Source organism: Choristoneura fumiferana, chromosome 10, assembly GCF_025370935.1.
Source record: "Choristoneura fumiferana chromosome 10, NRCan_CFum_1, whole genome shotgun sequence".
In the NCBI taxonomy this organism is placed as follows: domain Eukaryota; kingdom Metazoa; phylum Arthropoda; class Insecta; order Lepidoptera; family Tortricidae; genus Choristoneura; species Choristoneura fumiferana.
Window position 1 is genome coordinate 7,796,736 of NC_133481.1, and position 26,813 is coordinate 7,823,548.

Below are 26,813 nucleotides of genomic sequence, written 5' to 3' on the forward strand. Positions count from 1 at the left end.
AACTGCAAAATTACGATATTTTTTTGAGAACTGTTTTTGAGCATGCATGAAAATTTGAGAACTAAAATTGTTTGAGATTTGATATTTTGGGGAAAGTTTTTTGACTTAATATTAGAACCTAATTCTTGATACGTATGTGGACCGCGATTCTACCTTTAATGAGCTTCCGATAAAAAAATATCTCGAAAAGTTTTTGCGTCGATTTGTGACCATGGACAAGTTTTGGATTCATCATTTCGATCCTGAGACCAAACAGCAGTCCATGACCTAGAGAAGCGATCATCTTTCCAACGTCGCAGAAATTAAGTCGCAAGCTCAGTGGGAAAAGTTATTACATCCGTGTTCAGGGATGCCAAGGGAGTAGGTAATAATGATTGAATATCGTGAGAAAAGAGCCACTCTTATGAGCTTTTACTAAGTTTTACATTGCAGATAACGATTATTACAGAAAGTGGTTAGTGTTTCGTACTTTAGGCAGTAGTGTGGTAGTGCGGTCATAGTTGAAATTGCAGTAGGTAATTTGATACATGGATTGGTTTTGATTAGTTTGTTTACGTTAATAAGCAACGTCCTACTATCTCTACAGGATGTTACAAGAATCTTTAACCGACTGCAAATAAGAGGACCTAAAGTCATGTTGAGATTGAGCAATTTAAAAAAAGCAACTAAAAGTTAAAAAAGTTTATTATTAACATCAACCAGGTATCAGCTTTGCCTTTCGTTCTGTTACATACTTACTGTATAATAAACGCGAATTGTATGGATTGATGTTTGTTTGGATGTTTGTTACCTTTTCACGCAAAACTACTGATTCGATTTGCATGAATTTGGCATACAGGTAATATATACCCTGTATTAACGTATAGGCTACTTTTTATCCCGAGTTCTCACGGGTAGGGAAAAAATTTCGAAATAGCAACCGTTGGGCTTAGTCATTAAATTGGTATTTAAGTAGCTGGACTTCTGGAATAACACATAGGCTACTTTTTATCCGATATTCCTACGGGATGGATAAAACCTTGAAATTTCAACCGCAGGGTTTAAAGTCTTGACATTTTGGACAGTTGTTGTTCTTAACACAACCTCAATGAAGACCACTATATAAATTTTGGGATTTCCCAGGGAATTTGTAAAATCCTGTAATTTCAACCAGATTGAATAGTTTACGCGTGCGTTCTGCAAGAAACGAACGTTCATAATATTTTTACTCAAGAAATATTCTGTGCCTACATTGCTAGTTTTAATCGCCAATTTTTGGATCAAAATGTATGACCTTTAATCATATACGAATTTGGAATGGAAAAAAGCTTGAACTTCATAGCAGAAACTACGAGTAGAACATTTTTAAACAGAGAATGAGAGCGGATGAGTCCACTATTACAGTTATTAAATTGTGTATAAATATAATCATTACGTATTAATCTACTTACACAAGAAAGAAAATTATGACTTCATCTTATTAGCTATTTTATTTATCATCATCATCATTATTACGACTTCACAAAAAATGTTTAGAACCTCTCCTACTGTACCTTCTAGAGTCCAATGTTGTCCTGAATGGACTATAGGTAGTTAATTGATATGGACCTCTGCAAAGTAACACCTGAATCGATCAGCTATTGAATCCAAACTCGGTCGACTTGTAAACGCGTTGACTTGACAGACGCACGTTGGAGTAGGTACCTATTGCCTCAAAGGTCGCGAAACAAAATTTAACTCTTTTAATTACCTTTAAAATACAGCAAAATATTTGCTACACAACACAATACAACTGACGCTTAAATTTGAATACAATGTGTTTAAATTTAGGCAAGTAAACAAACTGCTTCGACGCGCGGTTATATAAAAATTAAGTGCTTAGAAAATATTGTTAAATATGAATAAATGATATAGGTACTAGCTGTGCCCGCGACAATTTTTGAAATGTACATACACTATTACCATACTTAGGAGATGCATTAAGTGGATTTGTACACCATAAAAAAGTAAAAACGACTCCAAAAAAAAAAATGGAACCGACTAAAAAAGCCTTGAAAATATTTTTCTAGGTACCTACTAGCTCGAAATCGGTGACTCAGCAGGAGCCAGCAGGAGTGGAGCAATAGGAAAAAAATTAAAAATATCAAAAAATGGAACCGACTACAAAACCCTTGAAAACATTTTTCTGGGTACCTCCTAGTTCGAAGTCAGTGACGCAGCACGAGCCAGCAGGAGTGGAACAATAGTCGTCTACCTCACCTACATACTATGGGTTTCAATCCCTCCTGCTGGGTCGTGCTGGGTCACCGACTTCGAGCTAGTAGGTAGGTACCTGTTAAAAAATACTTTATTTCTCACTTTTAGTGACTCGTAGCCAAATTACATTTCACAACGATTCCATTAAGCCCAAACACAGCTTAGTTACGTTGTTTTATAACAGAGTTCCGTTGCCTAGCTCCGGCTCCAGCAACAGATCAGTTCGAAAGAATCATTAACTTAAAGCTTCTTCTTAGTCGCTTATGTAGGTATATTAATCATGAACGTTTATAGACGAGCGAGCATTACTTAGCTTTGACGAGTTCCATACAAACAAATGAGTTTTTCTATTAGCAAAAGCACGATATACTAGACTTAATCTGTTACCAGTTAAATCTGGGGGAAAAATATCAATTAAGTACATAATATTCTCATTTTAGGTATATAACATAACGCTTCGGAATTATTAGAGCAGATAACGCTCGATCTGACGGACCCAAGCAGCCCAGTTTGTGGTAAAATTTCGTGCATTCTACTTTAGTTTCTGGATGATTAATACCTTAACCCACTTACTTACTTGACCCACAATTAATTGAACAATAGTGTTGATCAACAACTTAACTTAATTTGGTCCTGGTGCTTTTCCGGCCGCTGGCCGTCTCACGCTCACGCGTTAATCCTCGTTTCTTTCTAAGCGGGTTACTTGGTCGGTAGCACGATTTCTATGGAGGATATTTTATTCCTACGTTCCTATACGTGCTAAATGCATCCCATCTGGGTTCCGTACGTTCTAAATACGCATCCCAATGTACCCTGGTTTGTTCCGTCACGTTTTAATTTCACCTACAATGACTGTAGGCAACTGTAAACAACTGTGTTGGATTTTGTATCCCAATTTAATTTTCAACTGGAATAAACATTACTATACAAGGTTTAATGTCAACTGTGTTAATTTTGTATCCAATACGAATATATACAATGAATGTCAAGTGTTTGACACGAGTAGGTACAATCAATCAATTAGTAAACTATTGTTGCTTTGTTAAAATAATTCTTTTTAAAGTCAGTTTTGTTGATTCTTTTCTGCAGTGAAATTTCTGCAATGAGACGACCGTCGTAGTCTCGTGAATCTCGTGATCATAGCGCATGCAACTGTGCCGAAATATCGAGCTTCTCTAAAATCAAGGTTCGCGGAACAAAACTCGAATTTAAATCATAAAAAAATGTAATCGATTCTACTCTCGATTCTGAGCAAAGTACTTTCTGGTTTTCAGTTATTTAATTAACACCTTGTTTATTTTATTTAAACCAACGCATTATTGTATTTTAATATTATTTTGGTGGGTATGATTCAGTTTTATTTTGTGAATATTGTTGCTGGGCATGATTAAGGAAGGTGTCATATTTTTGTTATTATTTTATAATCACCCTTGCTCGTAAGCTGTGTCGTAACACTCAAGCTAACTTGGTTGCAACCCCTAAATAAAACCCAAGGTATTTTTTTGCGTATAACGCCTAAGGACGTATTTTTTTCCGTACATCGGCTAGGTTCAGATCTAAGCAAATTATTAAGTAGAAAAATTATTGTAATTTAACTACAAATTTATGTAAATATTTCATTGATAAAAATCCAATTAAAGTTTGTAAGTCTGTTTGTTTGTTACCTGTCCACGTCTAAACCACTGAACTGATTTAAATGAAATTCGGCATACAGATAGTTTGAGTCCCCGGGAAAGACAGGTAATAATTTGTTATCCCGGATAATAGCATAGTTCCCACGAGATAGCGATAAACTAATTCTACGGGGACGGAGTCGCGGGCAACAGCTAGTTAACAATACATTTTATAATTTTTTACATAACGATATCGCAATTTATTTTTTAACCTATTTTGGTGTAATGGCCTATCTATTGATGGCTAGTGGACAGCCGTGGTGGTTTGACCTATGGCCTCTCAAGCAGAGCAGATTTACTTTTGAATTTTACCACGAGTTTTACGGTGAAGGAAAACATTGTGAGGAAACCTGCACAGATTGTGAAGTTCTCAATCCGCACTGGGCCCGCATGAGAACTACGGCCCAAGCCCTGGCATTCTGAGAGGAGGCCTGTGCCCGGCAGTGGGACGTATACAGGCAGGGATTCGCTGTATGCGCCTTTGTGTTGTACGTTTTTATTACATTCATTATGTATGCTCGGGCATTATAAACATGGCCTTATTAATCATTTGGTCCATAACATATAGTTATATCGTCCAACAGCCACCCTAATGACTCCCGTTAAACACAAACTGCGATACCGTAGGCACCCGTAGATATGTAACCGTAGAGATACACGTCGAAAATAATTATGTTTAACTTAACACCATGTCGGTACATAAAAAACTGACATATTAGACGGAAATTGTAGCAATGCAATGTTAAAAAATATATTTTTTATTGCGACTGTTGTGTTCAGTGAGCCATTAATATCGCATTTACTATCTTTTTTATAGCTACAGATACAATCACCATTAAGAATACAAATTTTATCTTCTAATAATGGTACATCAGCCACCTCGACAAATTATTTTACAAGGAGTAGGACAAATTACGGTAACTCATAGGACCTCCTATAGAATTGGAACTTTTTAAAAATGTATTTTTTATTTTTCTATTTCAATGCAGTTTTCAGATTTCTTAATAAGAATTTCTATCCCCTTATAAAAATACTCAGAAGTTTTGTCCTCAAAATGGGCGTAAACTGCACTCACTTCATCATCTGAAGAAAATCTTCTGCCCCTTAAGTCTGACTTAAGTTTCGAGATCAAATAATAGTCGCACAGAGTCAGATCGGGACTATAAGGTAGGTGGCAAATTTCCTCGTAGCCACATTTTGCTACAGCAGCCTTACAATTTGAAGCAGTGTGAATGGGGGTTTGCATTGACGTGAAGCAGCCGAACACCTCTGCTAAGTTTTCCACGACGCTTCTGCTTGATCATTTCTCGTAACTGCCCAATAAAGGTGGCGTAGTAGCTACCATTTACCGTGGTATTCCTTTCTTTTATTTTATATGTCAATCAGTAGTATTCCGTGACAATCCTAGAATATCGTAGCCATTATCTTTTTGGTGGATTGTGTTACCTTGGCCTTCCTAGGCGGCTTTTCACCAGGACCGCTCCACTCCATCGATTCCCTTTTGGAGAGAGAATCATAGTACACAACCATGGTTTCGCCTCCCGTAACAATTGACTCCATGTAACTCTCCGTGTCATCTATTGCGTCTAAAACTTCTTGAAAGCACGCTTTTCGCTCACTTCGCTGCAAGCTCGAAAGTAGTTTGGGCAGCATCCACCTCGCGCTAACTTTATTCATGTGAAGATGTTCATGAAGAATCCTAATAGTGATTTTCCACCGGCGAGGTGAGACGAGACGAGGCGAGACGAAAATTGAAATTTGTATGCATTCTCGCGCGCCCGCCACGAGCCGCCTGCGGGCCGCCGCGGGCGCCGCCATACAAATTTCAATTCTCATCTCGGCTCGTCTCGTCTCGCCTCACCGGTGGAAAATCACCTTGAGAACTGAAGTTTTCGAAACCCATGTCCTTGTCGCTATTTCTTTAATCTTCAGTCTTCGATTACTTGGAACTTCCTCTTTCACGAATTTGACGCAGTCCACGCTGAGTGCTTCCACAGGCCGGCCGGAGCGAGGTTCATCGTCAATTCGTCAATGGATTCCCGCCCTAAACTTGTCAGAAACTTGATCACGGAACGATATTCCAACTTAAGCATTTATTTATTTATTTCGAAAACTTTTAGACTTCCTATTATTCTAAAGGCCGTCAAATCAAAAAAAAATGCTTAAAATGCGTTCAAAAATACCTAAAACCACAACCAACAGAAACCTCAAAACGCCTATCTTAGCTGTCATGAACGTACGTACGCGTAAGTTGGGAATATATATGTAGTTGAAATGTAGCAGCAGGGGGTCTACCGAAAACAGTAAAGCTATATTTGGACATTCTAGTGACGTCATTCACCACCGTATTACGGCCGTTAATAAAATAATTTGATTGGTTTTTTGGAGTTTTTTGGATTTTTATTTCAACTCCAAATTTGTTACTTTTACGGGTATCCCGTGAAACCATATCGACATAAGTAGCGTAGTAAAAATAAGCAACCTGAGATATGTATGCATAGGAAAAATTCGTGTTTAGATTCCTGTCCAGCGGTGGTGTGGGGTTATAGCACGCAGCACGGATTGCTGAGGACCTAGGTTCGATTCCCACCGCTATTCTCTTTTTCTGTGCATCCATGTCTCAGTTTGTATTTTAAATAAAATAATAGTCATAAAGACGGCACTGCACTGCAATTCTGTAGCAAAAACACTATGTTACCTACAATAAAATGTGATGCGACAAGATGTCACGAAAGTACATTTTCCTATCTAAACTCAAAAATAGTAAGCTTCTAAGCAATGAACAGTTTTTCATATTTAAGTAAGAATAGTCAGAAATAAATGAAAACAAAATAATGAAAGTCACATTGCGCCCACTTGTTGGAAATAACTAGCAAACGAGCCACCCTCAACGGCGTACCATGGTTAAACGCTATGTATTGCAATATGTCCCATAAGATAATGATAAATAGAATACGCGAGCTTAATAACAAGCTCAAATTTAGCGAAATTAATATAAATGTCCACTGATATAAATAGCCACTACCTAACATTAACAACATGAGAACTGTGTAAATAAAATGGCACTCGAACGATTGCGTCCATACTTTCACTGGCAAATTTGGTAGTTCACTACTTACGCCAGTTTTATAAAAGTTCTATTCCAGTAAAACAAAAGATAAAGCTGAAATAACATGTTTGCGACAATTGAGGTGTGAGTCCCTAAACGAACCTTGTCCACGAATTCGCCGCTGCGCTCGGCAGATAAATATTCTTAACTTGACCCCCTCGCTCGTAGGCATTAAGTATACATATGCAGGCAGGTGTTTTATCGCTGATCAATATCAACGGCGACGCACGATCAACGTGATAACACCTTAGATACTCCGGTTAATGCCTGAGAGCGGATCGAACGGGTAAAATCTGCCGCGCGAAGCGATGAATCCGTAGACAAAGTTTAGAGCACAGAACTTATAATAAAATGATTAGAAATGTGTCTTGATGTCATGAAGCACTCTCATATTCGAATACTTATTCTAATACATCTTACATACCTTTGCTTCCTTGCTTTTGTTTGCTTGCTTTTTCCTTTGCTTTGCTTCGCCTTTGTAGGTACATATATTTCATTGTTTGTCATCTGTGTTTGTTTACTTATTTTGTACAATAAAGAGTTTAGATACATACATACATACATCTTTAATATTAATTTTCACGCTGTGACTGGTCGTGAGACGAGCGCACGCTGAAAGTCAGCACTCATTGCCACTTGCTTATAAATATGTATTTTTTTTTTATTTGTGTAGTTGTCATGTGTTCTGTGGATTTCATGATTTTATTATTATCTGGCTGAAATGTTATTAATTTTCCCGGCTCAGTCTAATCGCCGCTTAAGATAATTGTTTAAAAAATTGTTGGTGGGATTGTTAACACGTTGCCTGCCCACCATAGTAGCTCCCACGCCCCAATAGATACGCGTTAGACAATTCGGTCTCTGGATCAGTACCCTTTGTGTAAATTTTCGGTTACAAAATACGTTTCGATCGCGTTCGCGTTAAAATCTCAATTTATATGGAAACACGAACAGCGCCTCTAGCAGAACGTTTGCGATATTGGTGTTTCCATAAAAATTGAGATTTTAACGCGAACGCGATCGAGACGTATTTTGTAACCGAAAACTTACACTAAGGGCACAGGACAGGAGGGTAAGCCGCCCATTTGCTTTGCTAACTTGACTAATACCACAGAATAGGTAATACCTAGTTGCTAATGCGCTGCCGCGGGTGACGATTACTTAGTTTATGGGTAGGTACTTTTAAAACATAAAACCGGCCAAGTGCGAGTCAGGCTCGCGCATAGTGTTCTTATCTAAATATCAAACTGACTAGGTCTAGGTAGTTATCTGCAAGTACAGGTAGGTAGGTACAAGTGTTTAAGTTCAATAAAGTACAGCTGCTAACAGATAGTTTTAATTTTTACCTTGACTGGCTCACGTTTGACCGCCTTTTATTATTGGATGGTTTGTGAATTATAATGATGTCTATTATCGTTCCGTTTAAACTTAATGGAGATACAACGAAAATAATAATAACACTTTTTTGGATTGTTTTGTTGTTGTAGCGGCAATAGAAATAGGTACAGTCAGCATCAAAAGTAGCTGGTTACTTTTGTATGTACATTGTCGTTTTACAGCCACGTATATAGAGCTATACAAGATTGACAAATGTGTTAATGTGACAGAGTAAAAAAGTAACCAGCTACTTTTGATGCTGACCGTAATCCTTAAGTTCTTAATCTTCACTACCTTACCTCCTAACTGTCTTTACAAATATTATAAAGTGACTCTGTCTATCTGTCGGTTACCTTTTCACGCTTAAAATGCTAAACCAAACTAAATGAAATTTGATAATACGGATTTAAGATTGGTTTTTTGGAATCTTTTTGTATTTTTTATTTCAATTCCAAACTTTTTGTTACTTTTTTGGTCATCCCGTAAAACTCATATCGAAAATACAAACTGAAATATAGATGCATAGAAAAACCAGAAAAATAAGACCAGCGCTGGGAATCGAACCCAGGTCCTCGGCATTCCGTGCCACGTGCTTATAGCACTACACCACCACTGGACAGTGATACAGACACGAATTTCTCCTATGCACCACATATCTCAGCCTGTTTGTTTCTTATTTAGTCACTTATGAATGAATGAATGAAAAAGTATTTATTTGACATTATTTTTACATAGGTTTTTGTACATAGCCCTGCAAAACTGTTTACACAGTTTGTCTGCAGGATACAGTCTCTATAAAATAATGTAATGTATAATTTATTCTTACATAAACTATTATAATTATTGTTACGACTATATCTTATGGAAGAGTTTCTACTAAATACTTTTTAAGGATCTTTTTAAATTTATTTTTATCAGTTTCTAGGCGGATGTTATCAGGTAAGCTGTTAAACAAATACGGTAGTCTTTTGTTTAATGTTCTATCACCGAAGTAGTTGGTCACTCGGGGCACTTCATATTTACCTGAGGACACCGACCTAGTATTATGACTATGGTTGATCAATACTAAACTATGCTCCAGATTGCTATGATTATTTATGGCTACTAGGTATTTATGTTTTAGTCGAACAGGAAGTATTTTAAGGATTTTAAATAATTTGTAATAATCGCCATTGCAGCTCTGCTTAGTTTTATTGTTTACAAGTAATTTTAAAAATCGTAATTGCAATGCCTCTAGTTTATCGATGTAGGATTTAAATGTTAGGCCATAGGAATCGAGAGCATAGCTCAATATTGAGTCTACTAAGGAAAAGTAAAGTTGTTTGAGAATGTTTTGTGGTGTTCTGAAACTTAAATGATAAAATTTACCAAGAAGAATTCTAAGTTTACTACAGAGATGGTTTATGTGTTCATTCCAAGAAAAACTTATGTCAACTCTAATACCAAGATAAGTGACCGAATTAACTTTCTCAATGGGCTTACATTGGCAATTAGTTAGGCTATTATGTATACATGAAAAACTATGAGTGAACATGGGTGGTGGTGTTTCCGTATTACAAGTATATGGTGACTGAATAATCAGAAGTTTTGTTTTGTCCGAGTTTAATATAATACCATTATCATGGGACCATTTGACTACTGCATTTACGTCTTGTTGTACCAAGCGACACGTCTCGGTAAGATCAGTGCCGGGTCTTAGAGTACAGAGGTCGTCAGCAAACATGTGTGCAGTCACTTAAGCAGCGACACTAGCGACATCTTGTCACGAGGTGGTGTCCGGGGAAGTTGTTGGAGTAAAGAAGAAGGCAGGAACAGGGCAGACAGTAATATTTATTTAAGATAATAATAAACCGTGCCCAGTTCTTTATTTATATAATTCAATGGCACTGAAGTCCAGCAGTATTACAATAATGAACTTAAGAAACTTCACAAAATACACTGTACAATTATAAAACCTTCCTTCGTATAAGAGTAGTAAATTATAAGCTTGTTATGGAGTTTTAGGAGATTTATAGGATCTAGGATAAAAGACAGGTATCTGTTCAGCTCGGAGGCTCTGAATAGAATGGCTACTTGACGTAAATCGAACAGGTGTGGAATTAGAAGAGGAAATTTGAATTTAAATGTTATTTTTTCGAATGTGTGCTAAACCAGACAGTAGAAAGAGTTAGGAAGAAACGAGCTGTATGACACCTCGTTACAATCTATGCTGTAGCCCTCATCGAGAAACTTTCAGCACCCCATTGGAACTAACCGCTCACCCGGACAAGAGATGTCGTTATTAAGCAATCAAATTAAGGGCAACACACACAGAAAGCGTGCGCGGGTCGGGTCGTGTCCGCCGCGTGAGCCGCGCGGTTCGTTGTATTCACACAGAGAGCGGGTCGGACCCGCGACGGGCCCGCGGCGGCTATCAATGTTGCCAGTTTAGTGACTTAGTCCCTAGAATTGACGACTTTTGCTTAAATCTTAGCGACCGCAAAAAAGTTTTGACGACAGAAATGGTTTAAGTATCTGGCGACTTTTGGAGTACAAATTAAAACAGTTCTAGAACCAATAATAGATACGACATTTTTGTCAACTCGACACAGAATTATACAGTGTCGCGAGATATATGTGGAAAACGACAAACGCGCTTGCGCACCAAGGTCAAACTTTATTTACTTACTTAATTAAATCTAATTTATGTAATGGTGGGCGATGGATGAAATTTTTAAAAGTGGCTGATTTTTTTTTTATAAACAGGAATAAGCTTATACTAGTCAATGGAAAATATAACAGATTTTTCTGTAGTACATACCAATTAATAAAAAAAAAAAAAAAAAATCTCGCCAAAATGAACTAGCTACTGCGCATGAATACGGTTTTTAGGGTTCCGTAGCCAAAATGGCGAAAACGGAACCCTTATAGTTTCGCCATGTCTGTCTCTGTCCGTCCGCGGCTTTTCTCAGGGACTATCAATGGTTCAAAGCTGTAATTTAACATGGATATACTTATTATGAAAACTATCCCGACAAAATGGTACAATGAAAAATTAAAATAATTTTTTTTGGGTACCTCCCACAGAAGTAAAGTAAGGGTTTTTTTTCTCATTCAACCCTATAGTGTAGGGTCTTTTAAATTAAAAGCATTAGGGGGTTACTAAGACGATTTTTCGATTTAGTATTTTTTTTGCGAAATATTCAAATTTAAAGTAAACATTTTCATTAAAAACGAGTTTTAGGGGTTTTTAACTTAAGCTTTAGGGATATATATTTATGAGAGTTGGTAACTCTGCGCTCGGCCCGCGCGCTGTTTGTGACGACGGGCGACGGGCACGGGCCCGCGCCCGACCCGCGCCCGCGTTCTGTGTGAAGGCGTCCATATACCGCCATGCAAATACGCCCGTCGCGGGCCCGCGCACGACCCGCGCCCGCTCTCTGTGTGTGTTGCCCTTTAAGATTGGTAATACCACGTAATACGGATTTAGTTTAAAGCCCTGGGAAAGATATAAGATAGTTTTTACCCCGTATACTGCATCGTTCCCTCGGGATAGTGATAAGTAAATTCTAGGCAAGCGCTAGTTATGTATGCATTTTAGCTGTCAACATATTATGGTTCTCGAGACACAGCGCTGTGATAGACGGACAGACAACGTAACGACATTAATAGGATTCCGTTTCGTCATCCTTCGGAACCCTAAAGAGTTACATCACCAGTCTATTTAGGTAAATACTTGTAACGACAAACACGCAAGTTAGTAAAGTATTGTATATTTATTAATATTATGTACCTAAGTGAACTTTAAAAATTGACCTTGACTGGCTGGCACAGGTGCAAATGTAAAAAAACTTAACAATGAGAGGTGAAAACAACATGTTCAAGTTAAAAATCTTGCAAAATCATCAGTATGTAGGTAGTCGGCGATTGAAATATTTTATATCGCAAGTATGTAAGTACTTCTATTTATATACCTATGAATGTTCAACAAGATTTTTTTACTTAAGGTCGTTTGTCACGGTCAGCTAGGCACTACAGTGCCAGTAGATGGCGTTAGTTAGTAGATTAATTTCGTGTCACAATGGAAAAAGTTAATGGAAATTAAAACTACGTGCTAACGCAGCTTTAACGGTGTGCAACTTTTTGTTCACCCTTATAACAACGCGGCAGCGGCGACTGAAATATTTTATGCTTGTAACTTGTTTGTTGTAAACAATTGTTTGCTAATTTCGCTATTATGTTCAAAGAGCAGATTGGACTAGTTGCATTAGGTTAGAAATTATACTGTGCACAGCCTAGGAAGTTTGGGTTCAAACCCTTTGAGATATTAACCTTTTTTGTTTTTTTTTTATAGTTATCTCAATTAATGATGTAAATATTTTTTGAAATGTGTAGCTAAAAATGTTTAAGACCTAATTTAGGCACAAACTTAATAAGAAGTGAGATGTTTTATTTTTATTTTATCGTATGGGAAAAGCTAAAGCCACAAGCCATGCAACCTTTGTCTGATTTAATCCCTACTAATTTATAGTCTTCTAAGACTTCAGACTGGTAGAAAAATATTTTCATGGACTTTTGTAACTAGTCGGTTCAATTTTTTAATATTTTTTTTTCATCCGTTTTAGTGTCAATAATCTAAGATGCAATAGTTTAATATCACCTGCTCGTCATCTTTTACGAAAGATTGCTTTTTCCGATGCAGAGACGTTCAATATTGAGGAGTCCTGGTCCTGGTGCTTCACCACCTGTTTTACCATATGCATTACGAGGAGCATAAATTGCTTAGCAGCTGTGTCAAAGTAATTAAAATTCAACCCGTGAAATACTTGTTATTGAGTAGTAACTCCGAATGTATCAACTGTGGTCTTCATCATCAGTTCCACTTTACCAAATGATGATTTTCAAGAGCAAATGCACGAGTTACTTACTACTATATATATCCAATTTACTATAGGTGTCCCTACAACATTTGAAGAGTTCCCTCGATTTCCTTAAGATCCAATCATCAGATCCTTATTTGGTGCTTAGGTACCTAATTGAAGACATTCCTAGACGAAAAAAAAAGGTTCAAATCGGTTCGTAAATGACGGAGTTCTGAGTTCTGAGGTAACAAACATAAAAAAAACATGCAACCGAATTGATAACCTCCTCCTTTTTTGAAGTCGGTTAAAAAGGAAAACGCGCTTCAAATAGGTAAATACCTATGTGATTTTGATCAGACAAATCAAACGAAATCTGGCAGCGGCGCGGCTGGCAAGGAATTGTCGGCGAGTTGGCAACGTAGCCGCAACGCACACTACTAGCCGAGCCTTTGGCGTTAAGATACTGTTGCCGTCCACTCACATATTGACAAAAATTAACTAAAATAATCATCTATATTAAACTATCAATCAAAAGCTTTCTCTAAGTAAATAAAAAATGCCTCAAATAAATAACAAAATAAACGTCAACAGATGTGATTATAGTTTCAAATTATTCTTTCAAGTGCACATGGTTAGAAAAGTAAATTAGTATGGAAGTCGAGCCACCTTAATGAGCACGCACGTAATAAATAACTTATCTTCATAGTGTATGTGTAAGGAATATCCATTGAACTCCACTTTATTATAGTAGTTTGATGAGCTCCTAAAAGTTATATAATATTTATATTATATATTTTACGTAGGTAGGTAAATAAACATTCAAAAGGGCGCTTGATAAATAATGTCTAGCGAAGTAATAAACTAAACCAAAACAGTTTTTGTTATATGTTTCTGAAATAGGTAAATAGGCAAGTTCTTTTCGCTCAATTCGTCAATGAACGTTGTTAAACGCTATTATAAAGAAATGAACACTATTAATAAATAAACAGTGCCGATCTGAATTCCTGAAACTGGAAAATGATCTTCTGAAATTGCCTGACACGTTAACTACTAGGTATTCCAAATGCCATTAAATTTTATTGTCCATAAAGTGAATGTTGCTGAAAGACAAACTTCCCTCCCACCATGACGCAATGTCACGAATGTCGTGGTCGATAAAGAAGACCTTACCTTAAACATTAAGACAGTTTTTTTTTGCTTTTGACAAACTGCCTATAAATAAAAAAAGACCACATGTCCATGATCGTATTCAAAAATCCTGCCACCTCTCAGTCTATTAGTTAACCCGGGTATACATATCGTCACTACTTTGAAAAAATCTCGTATCTCAAACCAATACGTCAACAAAATTGACCTTTGAAATAATGTTCGTAAAGTTCAATTAGAAAATATCAATTTTGAGATACGAGCTTTTTTCAAATTAGTGAAGATATACAAAATCACTAAATATTGACTGGGGCGAGAGATGCCATAAGTGTATAATATGATCAATATTTTCATTGGCTTGCCATTTGGTGCCGGTTCTATTACAACGGCGGTATAAATGCGGTGGCAGATATAATTAGACAGACGGTGTGAATCAGGTTTGGATTCATAAAAAAAGCAAGACAAGTCTTCGAGATAAACTCCCTAATTCACAAATAGTTACAAACTGTTATTAAGAAATAAGTTTTTGTTAAAATTTTCATTTTTAATACAAACTTTTTTGCTGATTGTATTTTTTCTGGCTATAGGTATCTAGTTACTACCACTGTCATTTAACCTATTTATACATTACTAGCGATCCGCCCCAGCTTCGCACGGGCAAAAAAAAATTCGGCCACGTGCGAATCGGACTCGGACTCGGGCGTGTAGGGTTCCCTACCATTATCTACACAACATTAGACATTAGCAAACAACGGCAAAAAAATCACGTTTGTTGTACGGGAGCCCCCTTAAATATTTATTTTATTTTAATTTAATTATTTATTTTTAAAGTTAATATACAACTATGTCAAAAAAGTCTCATCTATGATCAATGAAATCTTGCGTCATGTTGTATTTTTTTGAATTCTCCGTATTTTATATCCCTGTCCTTACAAACAGGAATTATAAATGTGAATATGCGTTTGTTTATTTTTTATGCTAAAAATAGGTACCCAGCCAATCGCGATTAAAATTGGTATATGGAAAGTAAGATTAACAAAAAAATAACTTGCTTTAACAGCTAATCTTGCACGTGAGACACAGAAGCAATTATCTTGAAATTGCATTCAAACAATGCAATCAGTCACCAATTGCGGACGCAATTCGCTAGTAATGAGAGGGTTTTCTATAGTGAATTATTTTTTCCGCATTACAACTCAGGCAATTTGTGTCTATCGTATAGTGTTAGGTTAGACTATTTTAGTAAATTAAACCGGCCAAGTGTGTGTCGCACCACGCATAACGAAGGGTTTCATTAGTTGAAATGAAGTCTAGCCTAGCAACTTGTACTCGTATCCTATAGGTACATATAAGTTGTGAAACTTGCAATTGAAAGTATACAGGATGCCTCAGACCATGGGGTTTTTAATTGAAAGGGTTGACTCTACTCGCATAGCTACTGATGTGCCAAAGGAAGGAAACTTCTCATAATTTTGTATGGGGGTTGAAACTTTCCGTTTCTTAAATTTAAATTTCCTACAAGTATTTGTAAAAATTTCCTGAAGTTTTCGAGAACTTCTCCAACTTTTTGAAAACTTTCCGCAACTTGCACATCTGTACGCATAACTAAGCTATTTTTGCTTTGCAACTTTTCAAAAGCATGTGTTATTTTTTTCATACTGATTTAATATAATTTTTACTGTATAAAATACAAATATTAAATCGATAGCAATTAATATAATTTTTACTGTATTACATTAAATGATAGCAATTGATAAATGTTTATTTTACGGAGATGTCAAATTATTTAAAGAACCCCGTACCTACCATTTGCCAAATAAGTGGTCTATAAATTTTTAAAAAATTTCCTATCAAATGAATATTTCGCTAAAGTTGAACTTTCAAGTTGACACACCTACACGTCTTTTGGAATTATTGTTTTATGACATACAAACCATTATCAACTTTAGGGTGGTAGACCACATATTTGGCTGATGGTACTAAGGAAACTTTGGTCTCGTACCATGAGACAGTGGATACAGCGCCACGTCATCTCCAAATTCAAGATATTTGCAAATTACAAAACAAAAGTAGCTCAGTTATGCGACTAGAATCGAATCTTGCATTTAGAGCCCCATGGTAAAAGGCATTATATAGGCTGAAGATGGTCGTCGTGCGGTTGGTTGGCTAAAGTATCGCAGAGACGACGCTACGCAGGCAGATCTGCGCCGACTTTAAGTCAGAAACTGGCCTGTAGCTGTGCAGGTCAAGATTCATTTTACAAATATATTCCTGCATCTTATCTATAACTAGCTGTTGCCTGCGGCTTCGCCTCCGTTCCAGTATTTATTTTAAATTTTGTTACGCACAAACCTTGGTCCTGACAATAACGAACGAAAAATAATTATCTCATTCGGTGTTGTATTTGCGCTGTATTTTATAATCCAACAAAGTTACTTCGTTTTTATTAAAATATTTGTACAAATATACAATTATAGGTAGAGCTAGTTTAAATGATATCTAAATATAATAAACTGCGCCTTCCCTTCATAATATCTAATAGGTATCACAGTAAACCAAGTCTTATAATTTGCAATCACAATGTGCCACCGGTTAATGATCAACAATATAATAGCGACTAAGTACCTGCAGGTAGCCTTCGTCGCAAACTAGAACTTGCTTGTCATTTTCTTCCACTGCGATGCGATGGTCAATGTCAGTCATGTTCATTCATAATATAAGTTTACATTCAAAATGTGTGTTGCCGATTCTAAAACTCGAAATTATCGCATTCATGCGGCGAAATTGGGTAAAGCTCACAAGCGTTTGAACTGCTGTATCTTGTATGTTACGAAATGCGAAGAATACGTAACACACAAGAAACATCGTGTGAAACACTTCTGGATGTCAATTATCGTTTTGAGAGCAAAATTATTGTACAGAAGCGTTTATAAGTGAATATATGGTATTTAAGACCGCGGGAGGCAAGTTACCAGAGCTGTACCTGTTATTAAATTGAATAATAATGAACTCAGGCGCGTTTATAACTTTAAATACCTAGGCCACTATGTCTCCGACGACCTTAAGGTCCATATGGACATAGAGAGGGAACGTAGGGCGCTGGCGGTCCGATGCAACATGCTGGTTCGAAGGTTTGCACGATGTAGCGAAGAACCTAAAGTCACACTATTTAAAGCGTACTCGTATTGTCAGGTTTTCTGCATGTGCCAGCCTTTGGACTAGTTTCTCGCAGAAGACCATCAGTACCCTGCGTGTTCAATACAACAATGGCTTGAGGATGCTGTTGGGGCTGCCCCGATTTTACAGCGCGTCGGGGATGTTCGCGCTGGCTCGTACGACGACTTTTTTGCAATAATGCGAATAAGAATCGGCTTGCTGCTTTGCAGAGTGCGGGCCAGCTCCAACCCCATCCTGACCACTGTAATGGCAGGTATAACTCCCCTATCATGCGGCACTTTGAGCATGTAATGACCGCAGTGAGAGTTCAACTTTTAGCCTTAGCACTTAACTTTTATTTTATTTCTGTAAAAACTAAACTAACCTTAATTATTAAGTTTTGACTGTACTGGAGTTGCCCTAAAACTGTCACAACTCCAAAAGTTTTAGTGGATTTGTGCCCCATAAAAATCATACTTTCAAGAAGTGACCCAGGGACGCTACCATGGCAACCCAGCTACACTAAAAAGTTGGTTGACCCAACTAAAAGTAGGTATCTGCGTATAATTTAGGTATGTAACGGAATCTTTAAACTTAGTTTTCATCTACTTCTTATTATGGTATTGACACGAAACTTTTGACGAACGAATGTTTATGACCGGTTTTTAAAGAAAATAAAAGTCTATCACGAATAATTATTGGAGTAGACACATTAACTTATATATTAAGAAGTGTTCTATCAGACATTTTTAATTTTCATTCAATTTTTATGGAATAATCGAGAAAAACTAACAAAAATGCAACTTTGCCAGCTCGGCAGGTATAAACGCTATTAATAGTTAACTACCATTCAGAAAATGAAGATTTAAAAGAAATAATAAATGGTTTATTTCTGTTACGCTGTAGTAACACCCAATCAATGAGAAGGCTAAATATTAATATTATATACAATGAACTACTATATTTTTACGAACAGAGATGATTGATGTATTGGATATAATATTATGTATGTACAATAGCTGCTTGCCGTGTTGTCATTGTTGTAATAATATTTTATGGAACAATTAGAAAATAAATAAAGAAAGAAAGATTTATTTTGGCTTCATAAGTATCACCTAAAACTAAAACTAGCACTAAAACTATGTTACTTACTTGGTGACACGGCAGGATACCAAAAAGGGTCTCCACTCAGCATGTGTTGCCGCACATTATGTGCAGTAACGCTGGTTTTCTGTGGAGCCCAAATTGTACTTACTTATAAGTAGAGGGGTCAAAAAAGGCAAGCTGCGTGGGTTGCGGCAAGAAGATGTCACGAGATTATTTGGCATAGGTACTATACAATGCTGGATACAATATTTTTTCTACGACTAAATACTTACTACATAAAATACAAAATTAGAGTAAATTTTAGTAAACTTTAGACTTTCCCGTAAATTTTAGTAAAGACTATGGCAAACGCAAATAGAAGGCAAACAACAATAAACTATTGGAAAACATGAAATGACAAACTTAGGTTTTAGGGTTCCATAGCCAAAATAGCAAAAACGGAACCCTTATAGTTTCGCCATGTCTGTCTGTCTGTCTGTCTCTCCGTCCGCGGCTTTTCTCAGGGACTATCAATGCTAGAAAGCTGTAACTTTGCACGAATATATATGTAAACTAAACCGACAAAATGATATAATAATAGAAAATCAAAATTAATTTTTTTTAGGGTACCTACGTATAAACGTAAAGTGGGAGTGTTTTTTTTCACATCTATCCTTGTAGTGTGGGGTATCGTTGGATAGGTCTTTTAAAACCATTAGGGGGTTGCTAAAACGATTTAGTGATTTGTTTGCGAAATATTCAATTTTAAAGTGCAAATGAATCTGCCCACCCACTGTGTCTTGAGTTCTCGATTCAGGCTCAGTCTTCAGTTATTTTTGCAAACATTTTCAATATAAGCATTTGGCTTGTGTCGAATTTCATAACCTTACGGTAATACAGATTTCTATCTACGTTTATACAAAGCGTCGCAATGATTGAACATGGAGAAGAAGCAATTTGTAAACAAATAAGCTCATGAAAAAATCATTAGCGTTTTCCATAAATTCCTTTAGAACTTTATTAATGAATTTTTTTTTATTGAAAAGACAAAACTCGAAATCATTGATTTCATTGAATAATTTACGGATGAAATTAAATCTGCGTCCGTATGCGAACACTTACCAAAACCCGGTACCACTACCATGAGTTTACAGTGATCGTACTCGATAGCGACGGCGTAAATTATTTGTAAATGCGCAGTACCACTACCACATGTTATAATGAGGGCTATCGCGTATGAATTCGCCGCTAGAGGCGCTAGTGTAGCGTGGGGTCTCCGAAATGTCAAATCTCATAGTTTTTGGCTGAGCTACGCGGGTTTATTTAAAATTAGAATAATTTTGTGAATATTTTGCAATATCTGAAATTAATTATGGCAAATATGCGTTCCGGGGCAATTAATGTCTGTGTTTTGAGACAGTTTTGTCTTTCGGAAACCTTGTCCTCCCTTTTTTCCGAACAAAACGGGGACTATGAAACACTGTGGCATGCTCGATATTTTTATGGTACGGTTTTAAGGAGTATTAAATATGATTTTTATCTAAACTTTGTTTTCACGCCCATAATAACAGACTTTGAAAGCCATACTTAAACCTCACGCAACAGTGCGCCATCTAGTGAGACAAAAAACGATAGCCCTCATTGTACAGTGTATAATTCTCCATACAAAAATTTTACGCCGTCGCTATCGGGTACAGTCACTGTAAACTCATGGTAAGTAGTGGTAGGTACGATCTCAATAACAAAATACAAGCAAATAGTACATAAAAGCGATTTTATATTGAAATTCACTAATACTATTAGCTTGTAAGTACTTTATTATGCAATTGGGCTCAGGTCGGGTGAACAACGTGCCAGTTTGTCGGCTTTAGTAGATATAAAAAAGCTCACGCATGACAACGGCTTCTAAAAATACATGTTATGAATTCATATTTTTGTACGATAGATTAACACCTAGCAGTTGTCTTGTATTCAAAGTCTCTCAAGAGACAATGTGACATCTCTGCTTCCATTCCTTGACGTGTAATTTGTTCATCCCACATCTTTTTAAATAACATTTCGTTATTCAAACTATTTTTTTTCCTATTACGAACTGAGTTATTATACTCTGATCGAGACCGAAATGGAACCGCCGCATTTATTTGCACTTTCTTGAAACGGAATTTAATCATAATACATTGTATTGAATATTATTTAAAACATATTCGTCGATAGATATTTCATCATCATCATCATCATCACTTTTATTTGCATAAAAAATGGTACAGTAAAGAGTTAGGTACATTTAGAAAATTGAACATCATTTTTTGCTAAGTGTATTAGCATGCAACATTAAAAACTTGTATCTATGACTTTACATTACAATACAATAGGTACGATACAAATATTCTTTATTGCACACCAGAAATCAGTACAAAAAAATACATTGACACATAAATCACTAATTAAAATAATAATAATATTAATCAGTTCACTCACTGAGTAGAACAGTTTCTCATGCAGCCACTTGTACATTTTCGAGATATATAAAAAAATGTACTTATTATATTTCATGAATACCCGGAAAACTCACATCTTAAATCGAATTTAGCTTGTGTAAAAATATCGATCAAGATATATTTTAAGAGATTTTTGTGATCTTTGCGTTATATTTTTTGCGGTAATGTTTTATGTCGGATAATTTATTAACAAATGTATTAATTTCAATATTTCTTTACAGGTTTGGGATGCCTTATTTGAGAAGTCAATTCACCCTGCAATACGTACAAGACAAGACAGTGAAGTGGTTGCGTGTGACAATGCGCAAAATTAAAATAATCAAGTGTCAGTAGACGGAAAATAATAACTATGGCCTCGTTAGACTTAAATATAACAAACTTTACGCACAAATCACTGGATCCGACTGTGGATCCCGTGCATATATTCGGGCCCCAAAGAGACCCCATGTATATAGTACTCCCGATCACAATTATGTACACCTTCATATTTCTAACAGGACTGTTGGGAAACATTTTTACTTGCATAGTGATAATACGAAACAAAAGTATGCATACCGCGACGAATTATTATTTATTTAGTTTAGCTATATCTGATCTCCTTTTATTAATAAGTGGTATGCCTCAAGAGATGTATTCTATATGGTCGAAGTGGCCTTACGTGTTTGGACAGGCCTTTTGTTTGATCAGAGGGTTGGCAGCGGAGACTTCGACGAACGCGAGCGTGTTGACAATAACGCTGTTTACGATAGAGCGGTACCTAGCTATCTGCCACCCATTTGTCTCACACAAGATGTCGAAGCTGTCACGAGCGACTAAACATGTCATCATGTTGTGGGTGGCTGCGTTAGCCCTAGCACTGCCACAAGCGCTACAGTTCGGTGTCCGCAGCCCCCAAGGCGTAGCCATGTGCTTACAAACCAGAGTGATCATTGAACACTCCTTTGAAATATCAACATTTTTCTTCTTTTTAACCCCTATGGCTTTAATAACGATCCTTTACTCCATGATTGGATTGAGATTAAGAAAATCAGACATAGGGAAAGAAATGGCGGGGCAGAAAGAGTTAAATCGAAATATGAGGTTCACGTCCAAAGTTCGGCGGAAACAAAGTCAGTCGACCAAAAGAGTCGTAAAAATGTTAGGTAAGCAAGCACATTTTTACTAATCTTACGTATACCGCGTAAAACGGGGTGACTTTGATAAAATTGATATGGTCCATACGAGGTTGATTCTGCCATAAAAATGGAAGTTAACGCGAATAAAATTGAGTGAACGTGTCATAAAATTTATTTCTAAAGCCTCTGCGGCAATTCAAAGTCAGCCTGTTTTGCGCTACTTTGTACAGAATATGCAAAGGTAACAGAGACAATATTACTTGATAATGTGGACATTATCAACAATTTAATATATTGACTATTTACTTTACATTCTGATTTTTTTCTATTTTTTCCACCACACAGTTTAGATTTTAGAGGGGGGGGGGGCGCTCGATTTCAATGAAATTTTGCACTTTAAAGTTGAATATTTCGCAAACAGATGACTGAATAGAAAAATTGTCTGAACAACCCTCCGATGGTTTTAAAAGACCTATCCAAACGACACCCCACAATATAGGGTATCGAAAAAAAAAAGATGATATAGGTCATGCCACTACTGCACCTCAAATTACAACCAAATCCCTTGAGGCCACTCTTGTTAGCTTAGCCTGCTAGACCCTTTTCACAGATTTTGTATAACTGGGCTCCCACAGAACAAACTTGTTTTTTTTGCCTTTTTTTGATAATGTCTTATATTGTAGGTATAAATAATGGTAAGGAAACCTTCGAGCGTGAGTCCGACTCTCACTTGGCCCGTTTTTTCAGGTACTTTAATATATAAATATTAGATTTTTTAAGTAATTTAGAAATTGAGATATTGGTCACATACTTGTATTTCAAAATGGCGCCATAGAATCCGAGATGAGGACGATTCCTATCAAAAAAAGAAAGCTGAGAATTTAACTTCTGGAAAAAAAAATTATATCCGATTTGTCCACATTTACTTCATTTTGTTCCAGCAATCGATATCGTTGTATCATCGGTTGATGTTTCACTCGTGCCTAAAAGTTTATGTCGATCACGGCATTTTAATGAGAACGATGAATTTATTTACGCTTATGAAATTATTGAAATTTCAACCTAATTTTCACCCTATAGAAGGAACAATAATAGTTCAAATTGTACAGACACGAGTTCGTGATTGAGCTGTAGCGAAATGATATTGATCCGATATACCTCCGGCTTTTTATGAAATATTACTAAGAAGTAAATTAATTGTGGCTCTCGATAATTAGTAAATCAGACTGTTATTTTTTTGTTCACTCAAATATTTTAAAAATAGAATAACTCCCAACGACTTGAATATTAATAACAATAAGTATACTAGTATTACAAATGCGAAAGTTTATGAGTATGTGTGTGTGTTTATTACTCCTTCATGCTAAAACGGCTAGACGGATTTGGATAAAATTAGGTATGTTAGACAGCTGCAACTTTACGTCTGGAGTAACACATAAAATACTTTTTATCTCTATATTCAGACGGGATAAAGATAAAATCTCGAAATCTCAACCACTAGGATTAGAGACATGGAATTAAGCGCAGGAGTTTTACATGCAATGTCAAAATACCGGAATTTCAATTCAACTACTAAATCTAGGATTAATATGCGCGCGAAGCCGCGGATAATGTGTTGTCTAACGCGTTGGCGCTAGCGGTCGCATTCACCGTCTCTTTCTACCCTTATTCTACACCGTTTGACAGAAAGAAGAGGTGAAAACGATTGCGATTTCAAGTGCGTTAGACAATAAGGCTCTAGCATGCATTCAAGTCAGATTTGATGTAAATGGATATGCTGGAAACGTATTGCTAATTCGTAACCCTAGCTGGGCAACTCAGTTAATGAATACGGATAGGTAGTTTACCATCGTATTTACGTGAAAGTATAATACACGACAAAAACGGAAAAGAAAAGACTGGAAATCTCATCTCACATTACTGCTGCAAAATGCTAGCCTGTAATTAGGGAACATGCCTGGAGCAACGTATTTTTTCTTTCATAAAAAGGTAACGCGTACAAACTGTAAAAAAGCAGAAATCATGGATATCTATTGAAAGATAAGGATGATTTTGATGAAAAATTCTTCCACAATTCGGTTTCTTAAACAATAAAGATTATTTGAACAAATAAAAAAATGCTTGCATATTTCCCATTAAATTAGTTGGTTAAATTCGGCTTTGATCATGTCCTCAATCTCAATCAATCAATCTTTCTCTTTAACCCTGAAAGTGGCAGTTTGCACCAAAATGCACAAGATTCCAGACTACCTTTCTTTTTGTATTATTTTTTTATTGTCAAATTTTTTGGACTACGGTTGACGAGGTTTGAGTCATGATTCATGAACTTCATTTAGTTTTGTCAATTTAAGGGTTAAATAGCAAATTATGTAAACTTATGCAACTTAATGAAATATTAATGTAAGAAAATATTTTACCAGTTGCCGTTGTGGTAGCCTTCTTCGTCTGCTGGGCGCCGTTCCACGCCCAGCGTCTGGTGGCGATCTACGGCACCAACGAGCACCACCTGCCCAAGTCCCGTCTGCTTCTGCAAGCCTACACCATTCTCACATATATCTCCGGGGTCTTCTACTACTTCTCCACGACCATCAACCCTATCCTGTACCACATCATGTGCAACAAGTTCAGAGACGCGTTCAAGGTTGGTGATTTTACTAGACTACAACGATTCTCAGTATCACAAAAACAAACAATACAAGTGTTTGATTTTTTATCAATAAGGATGAAATTAAGAGTTACATGATTGCATGTTGCAACCTCCAAAAATACCTAAGTACTAAATTTCTCTCTCTATCTCAACTATTTTTAATCTCACAGAAAAGTTTAATAATGAAAAGTTTATATTTTTAATCATATTTAGAATAATAAAAATATTTAAATTGAGTTGCATTATTTAGTTTTGGGTCACATGACTAAACTCATATAAATTGAGCATAACGAACGACTAATCCTGAAATTCCAGGTCATTAATAAAAATAACTCTATTTAATATTTTCTTGTTTGTGCTCCCTTTTAATTAGGTACAGCCTTTTTCGAACTTTGAGTAAATTTCGCAAGCTATTTTGATGACTGCCCGTTAATATTATACTCCGCAACTTCGTTTGCTAGACGGACAGACACAGTTACTTTCGAATTTTCTAGACTAGGCCCGTGATCAGAAATCAGTAGGTACCATTAGATACATTTATATTATTGCATCGCTACATTCTCGGTTTTCTTACATACATATGTGCTAAGTATGGCATTTAATAATTGTTATTCTTAAAACGGGTTTTGCTTATTCATACGATAAAAACGATTCTACTCAGCGCAATGCCACTTTGAAATAGTAACTTCGTACTCAATTAATATGTATTCAATTGCCCATTATAATAGCTACGAGTGCAAAAAAACTGATAAGTTACCTTACAAGTAAACTGACGATGTTATAGTAGAAATTAATTGGATGCTTTTGTAAAAAACAACACGCGCCTACAATAATTATTATGGATTTAAAGTATTATACAACTGCTTAAAATGTAAACAGTTTTTTTTTGCCTACAACAAAGGCGCTTTTCCTATGTTTTTTTATAATTAAATTAATGAAATAAAGCAGCAACCGAATACGACTACTAAGTAAAAAGACTTTGTAGTACTTCCTAAAAAATTACAATATCATATGCATACAAACAACGACACTCCTCACCAAATGTCTGTTCGTTCTTGATATTCAATAGATCAACATAATTTTTTATTAAATAAAAAAATATTTTCTTATACAAGCTTTTTTGCTGACTGTACTTTTTGTCGACTTTACTACCATTGTCACCCAAACTACATTTGTATACCAAATTTCAAGTTGATGCCATTAACCGTTGAAGAGTTCCGCCCTGCGGAGACGTTCTTGCCCAAACTACTAGGATGTAACTATATACCAGATTATTGTATTGTCACGCAATTTACATAAGTATGAAAAATTTCAAGTCAATCCGACTACTGGAAGTTGGTCGAACTTAATTAGCAAGATTTGCCTACAGACAGACAGACAGACAACGGGACGGGCGGAACTAAATAAAAGCTCGTCAAAAAATCGCTAAAATTGTGTACCATACCTAAGTCTGTGCGACATATCTAAGTTATGGTATGCAGAGCAGAAACCGCCCTCTTGTTGCTCATATTATCTCATCATACAATACACATGTCACACAGACCCAACACGGTTACAAACACCCCATGAAATACTGATGCGTGTCGGATTATACTTCATTATCAAAGTTTGTTCACTCAACTATCACCCGAGCGAGTAAATACAGGTCTATATAATTTAACTATTCATTAACCTTCTCCCCGGAAGCAAACGCTTCCTTTCTTAATTCATTGTATTTTAATAATTAAGCTAAAAATAGAGTTGGAGCAAAATAATCTATTAAATATCTTAGCTTAGATTTAACAATAACGAAAGTAAATATGAAGCAATGCTGTTTCAGGGGAGAATCAAGATTAATTAGTGTACCTAGGTAATCTATAACTCTTTATTGAACACTAGCGTTTACCCGCGGCTTCGCACGCGTAAATCATTAGATACAGCAGTTGAATTG

General features: G+C 36.2%; 1 protein-coding gene across 3 annotated transcripts in view; it reads left to right on the forward strand.

Moving 5' to 3' along the window:
• LOC141431997 (pyrokinin-1 receptor-like) overlaps positions 1–26,813 on the forward strand; it is a 66,715-nt gene that overhangs the window by 34,201 nt on the left and 5,701 nt on the right. For all 3 annotated transcript variants that reach the window (XM_074093339.1, XM_074093341.1, XM_074093340.1), the window contains exons 2-3: positions 21,343–22,263; positions 24,657–24,877. In XM_074093339.1, the coding sequence (XP_073949440.1) occupies positions 21,471–22,263; positions 24,657–24,877 (1,014 nt within the window). In that variant the 5' untranslated portion in view covers positions 21,343–21,470. The remainder of the gene's footprint in view (positions 1–21,342; positions 22,264–24,656; positions 24,878–26,813) is intronic.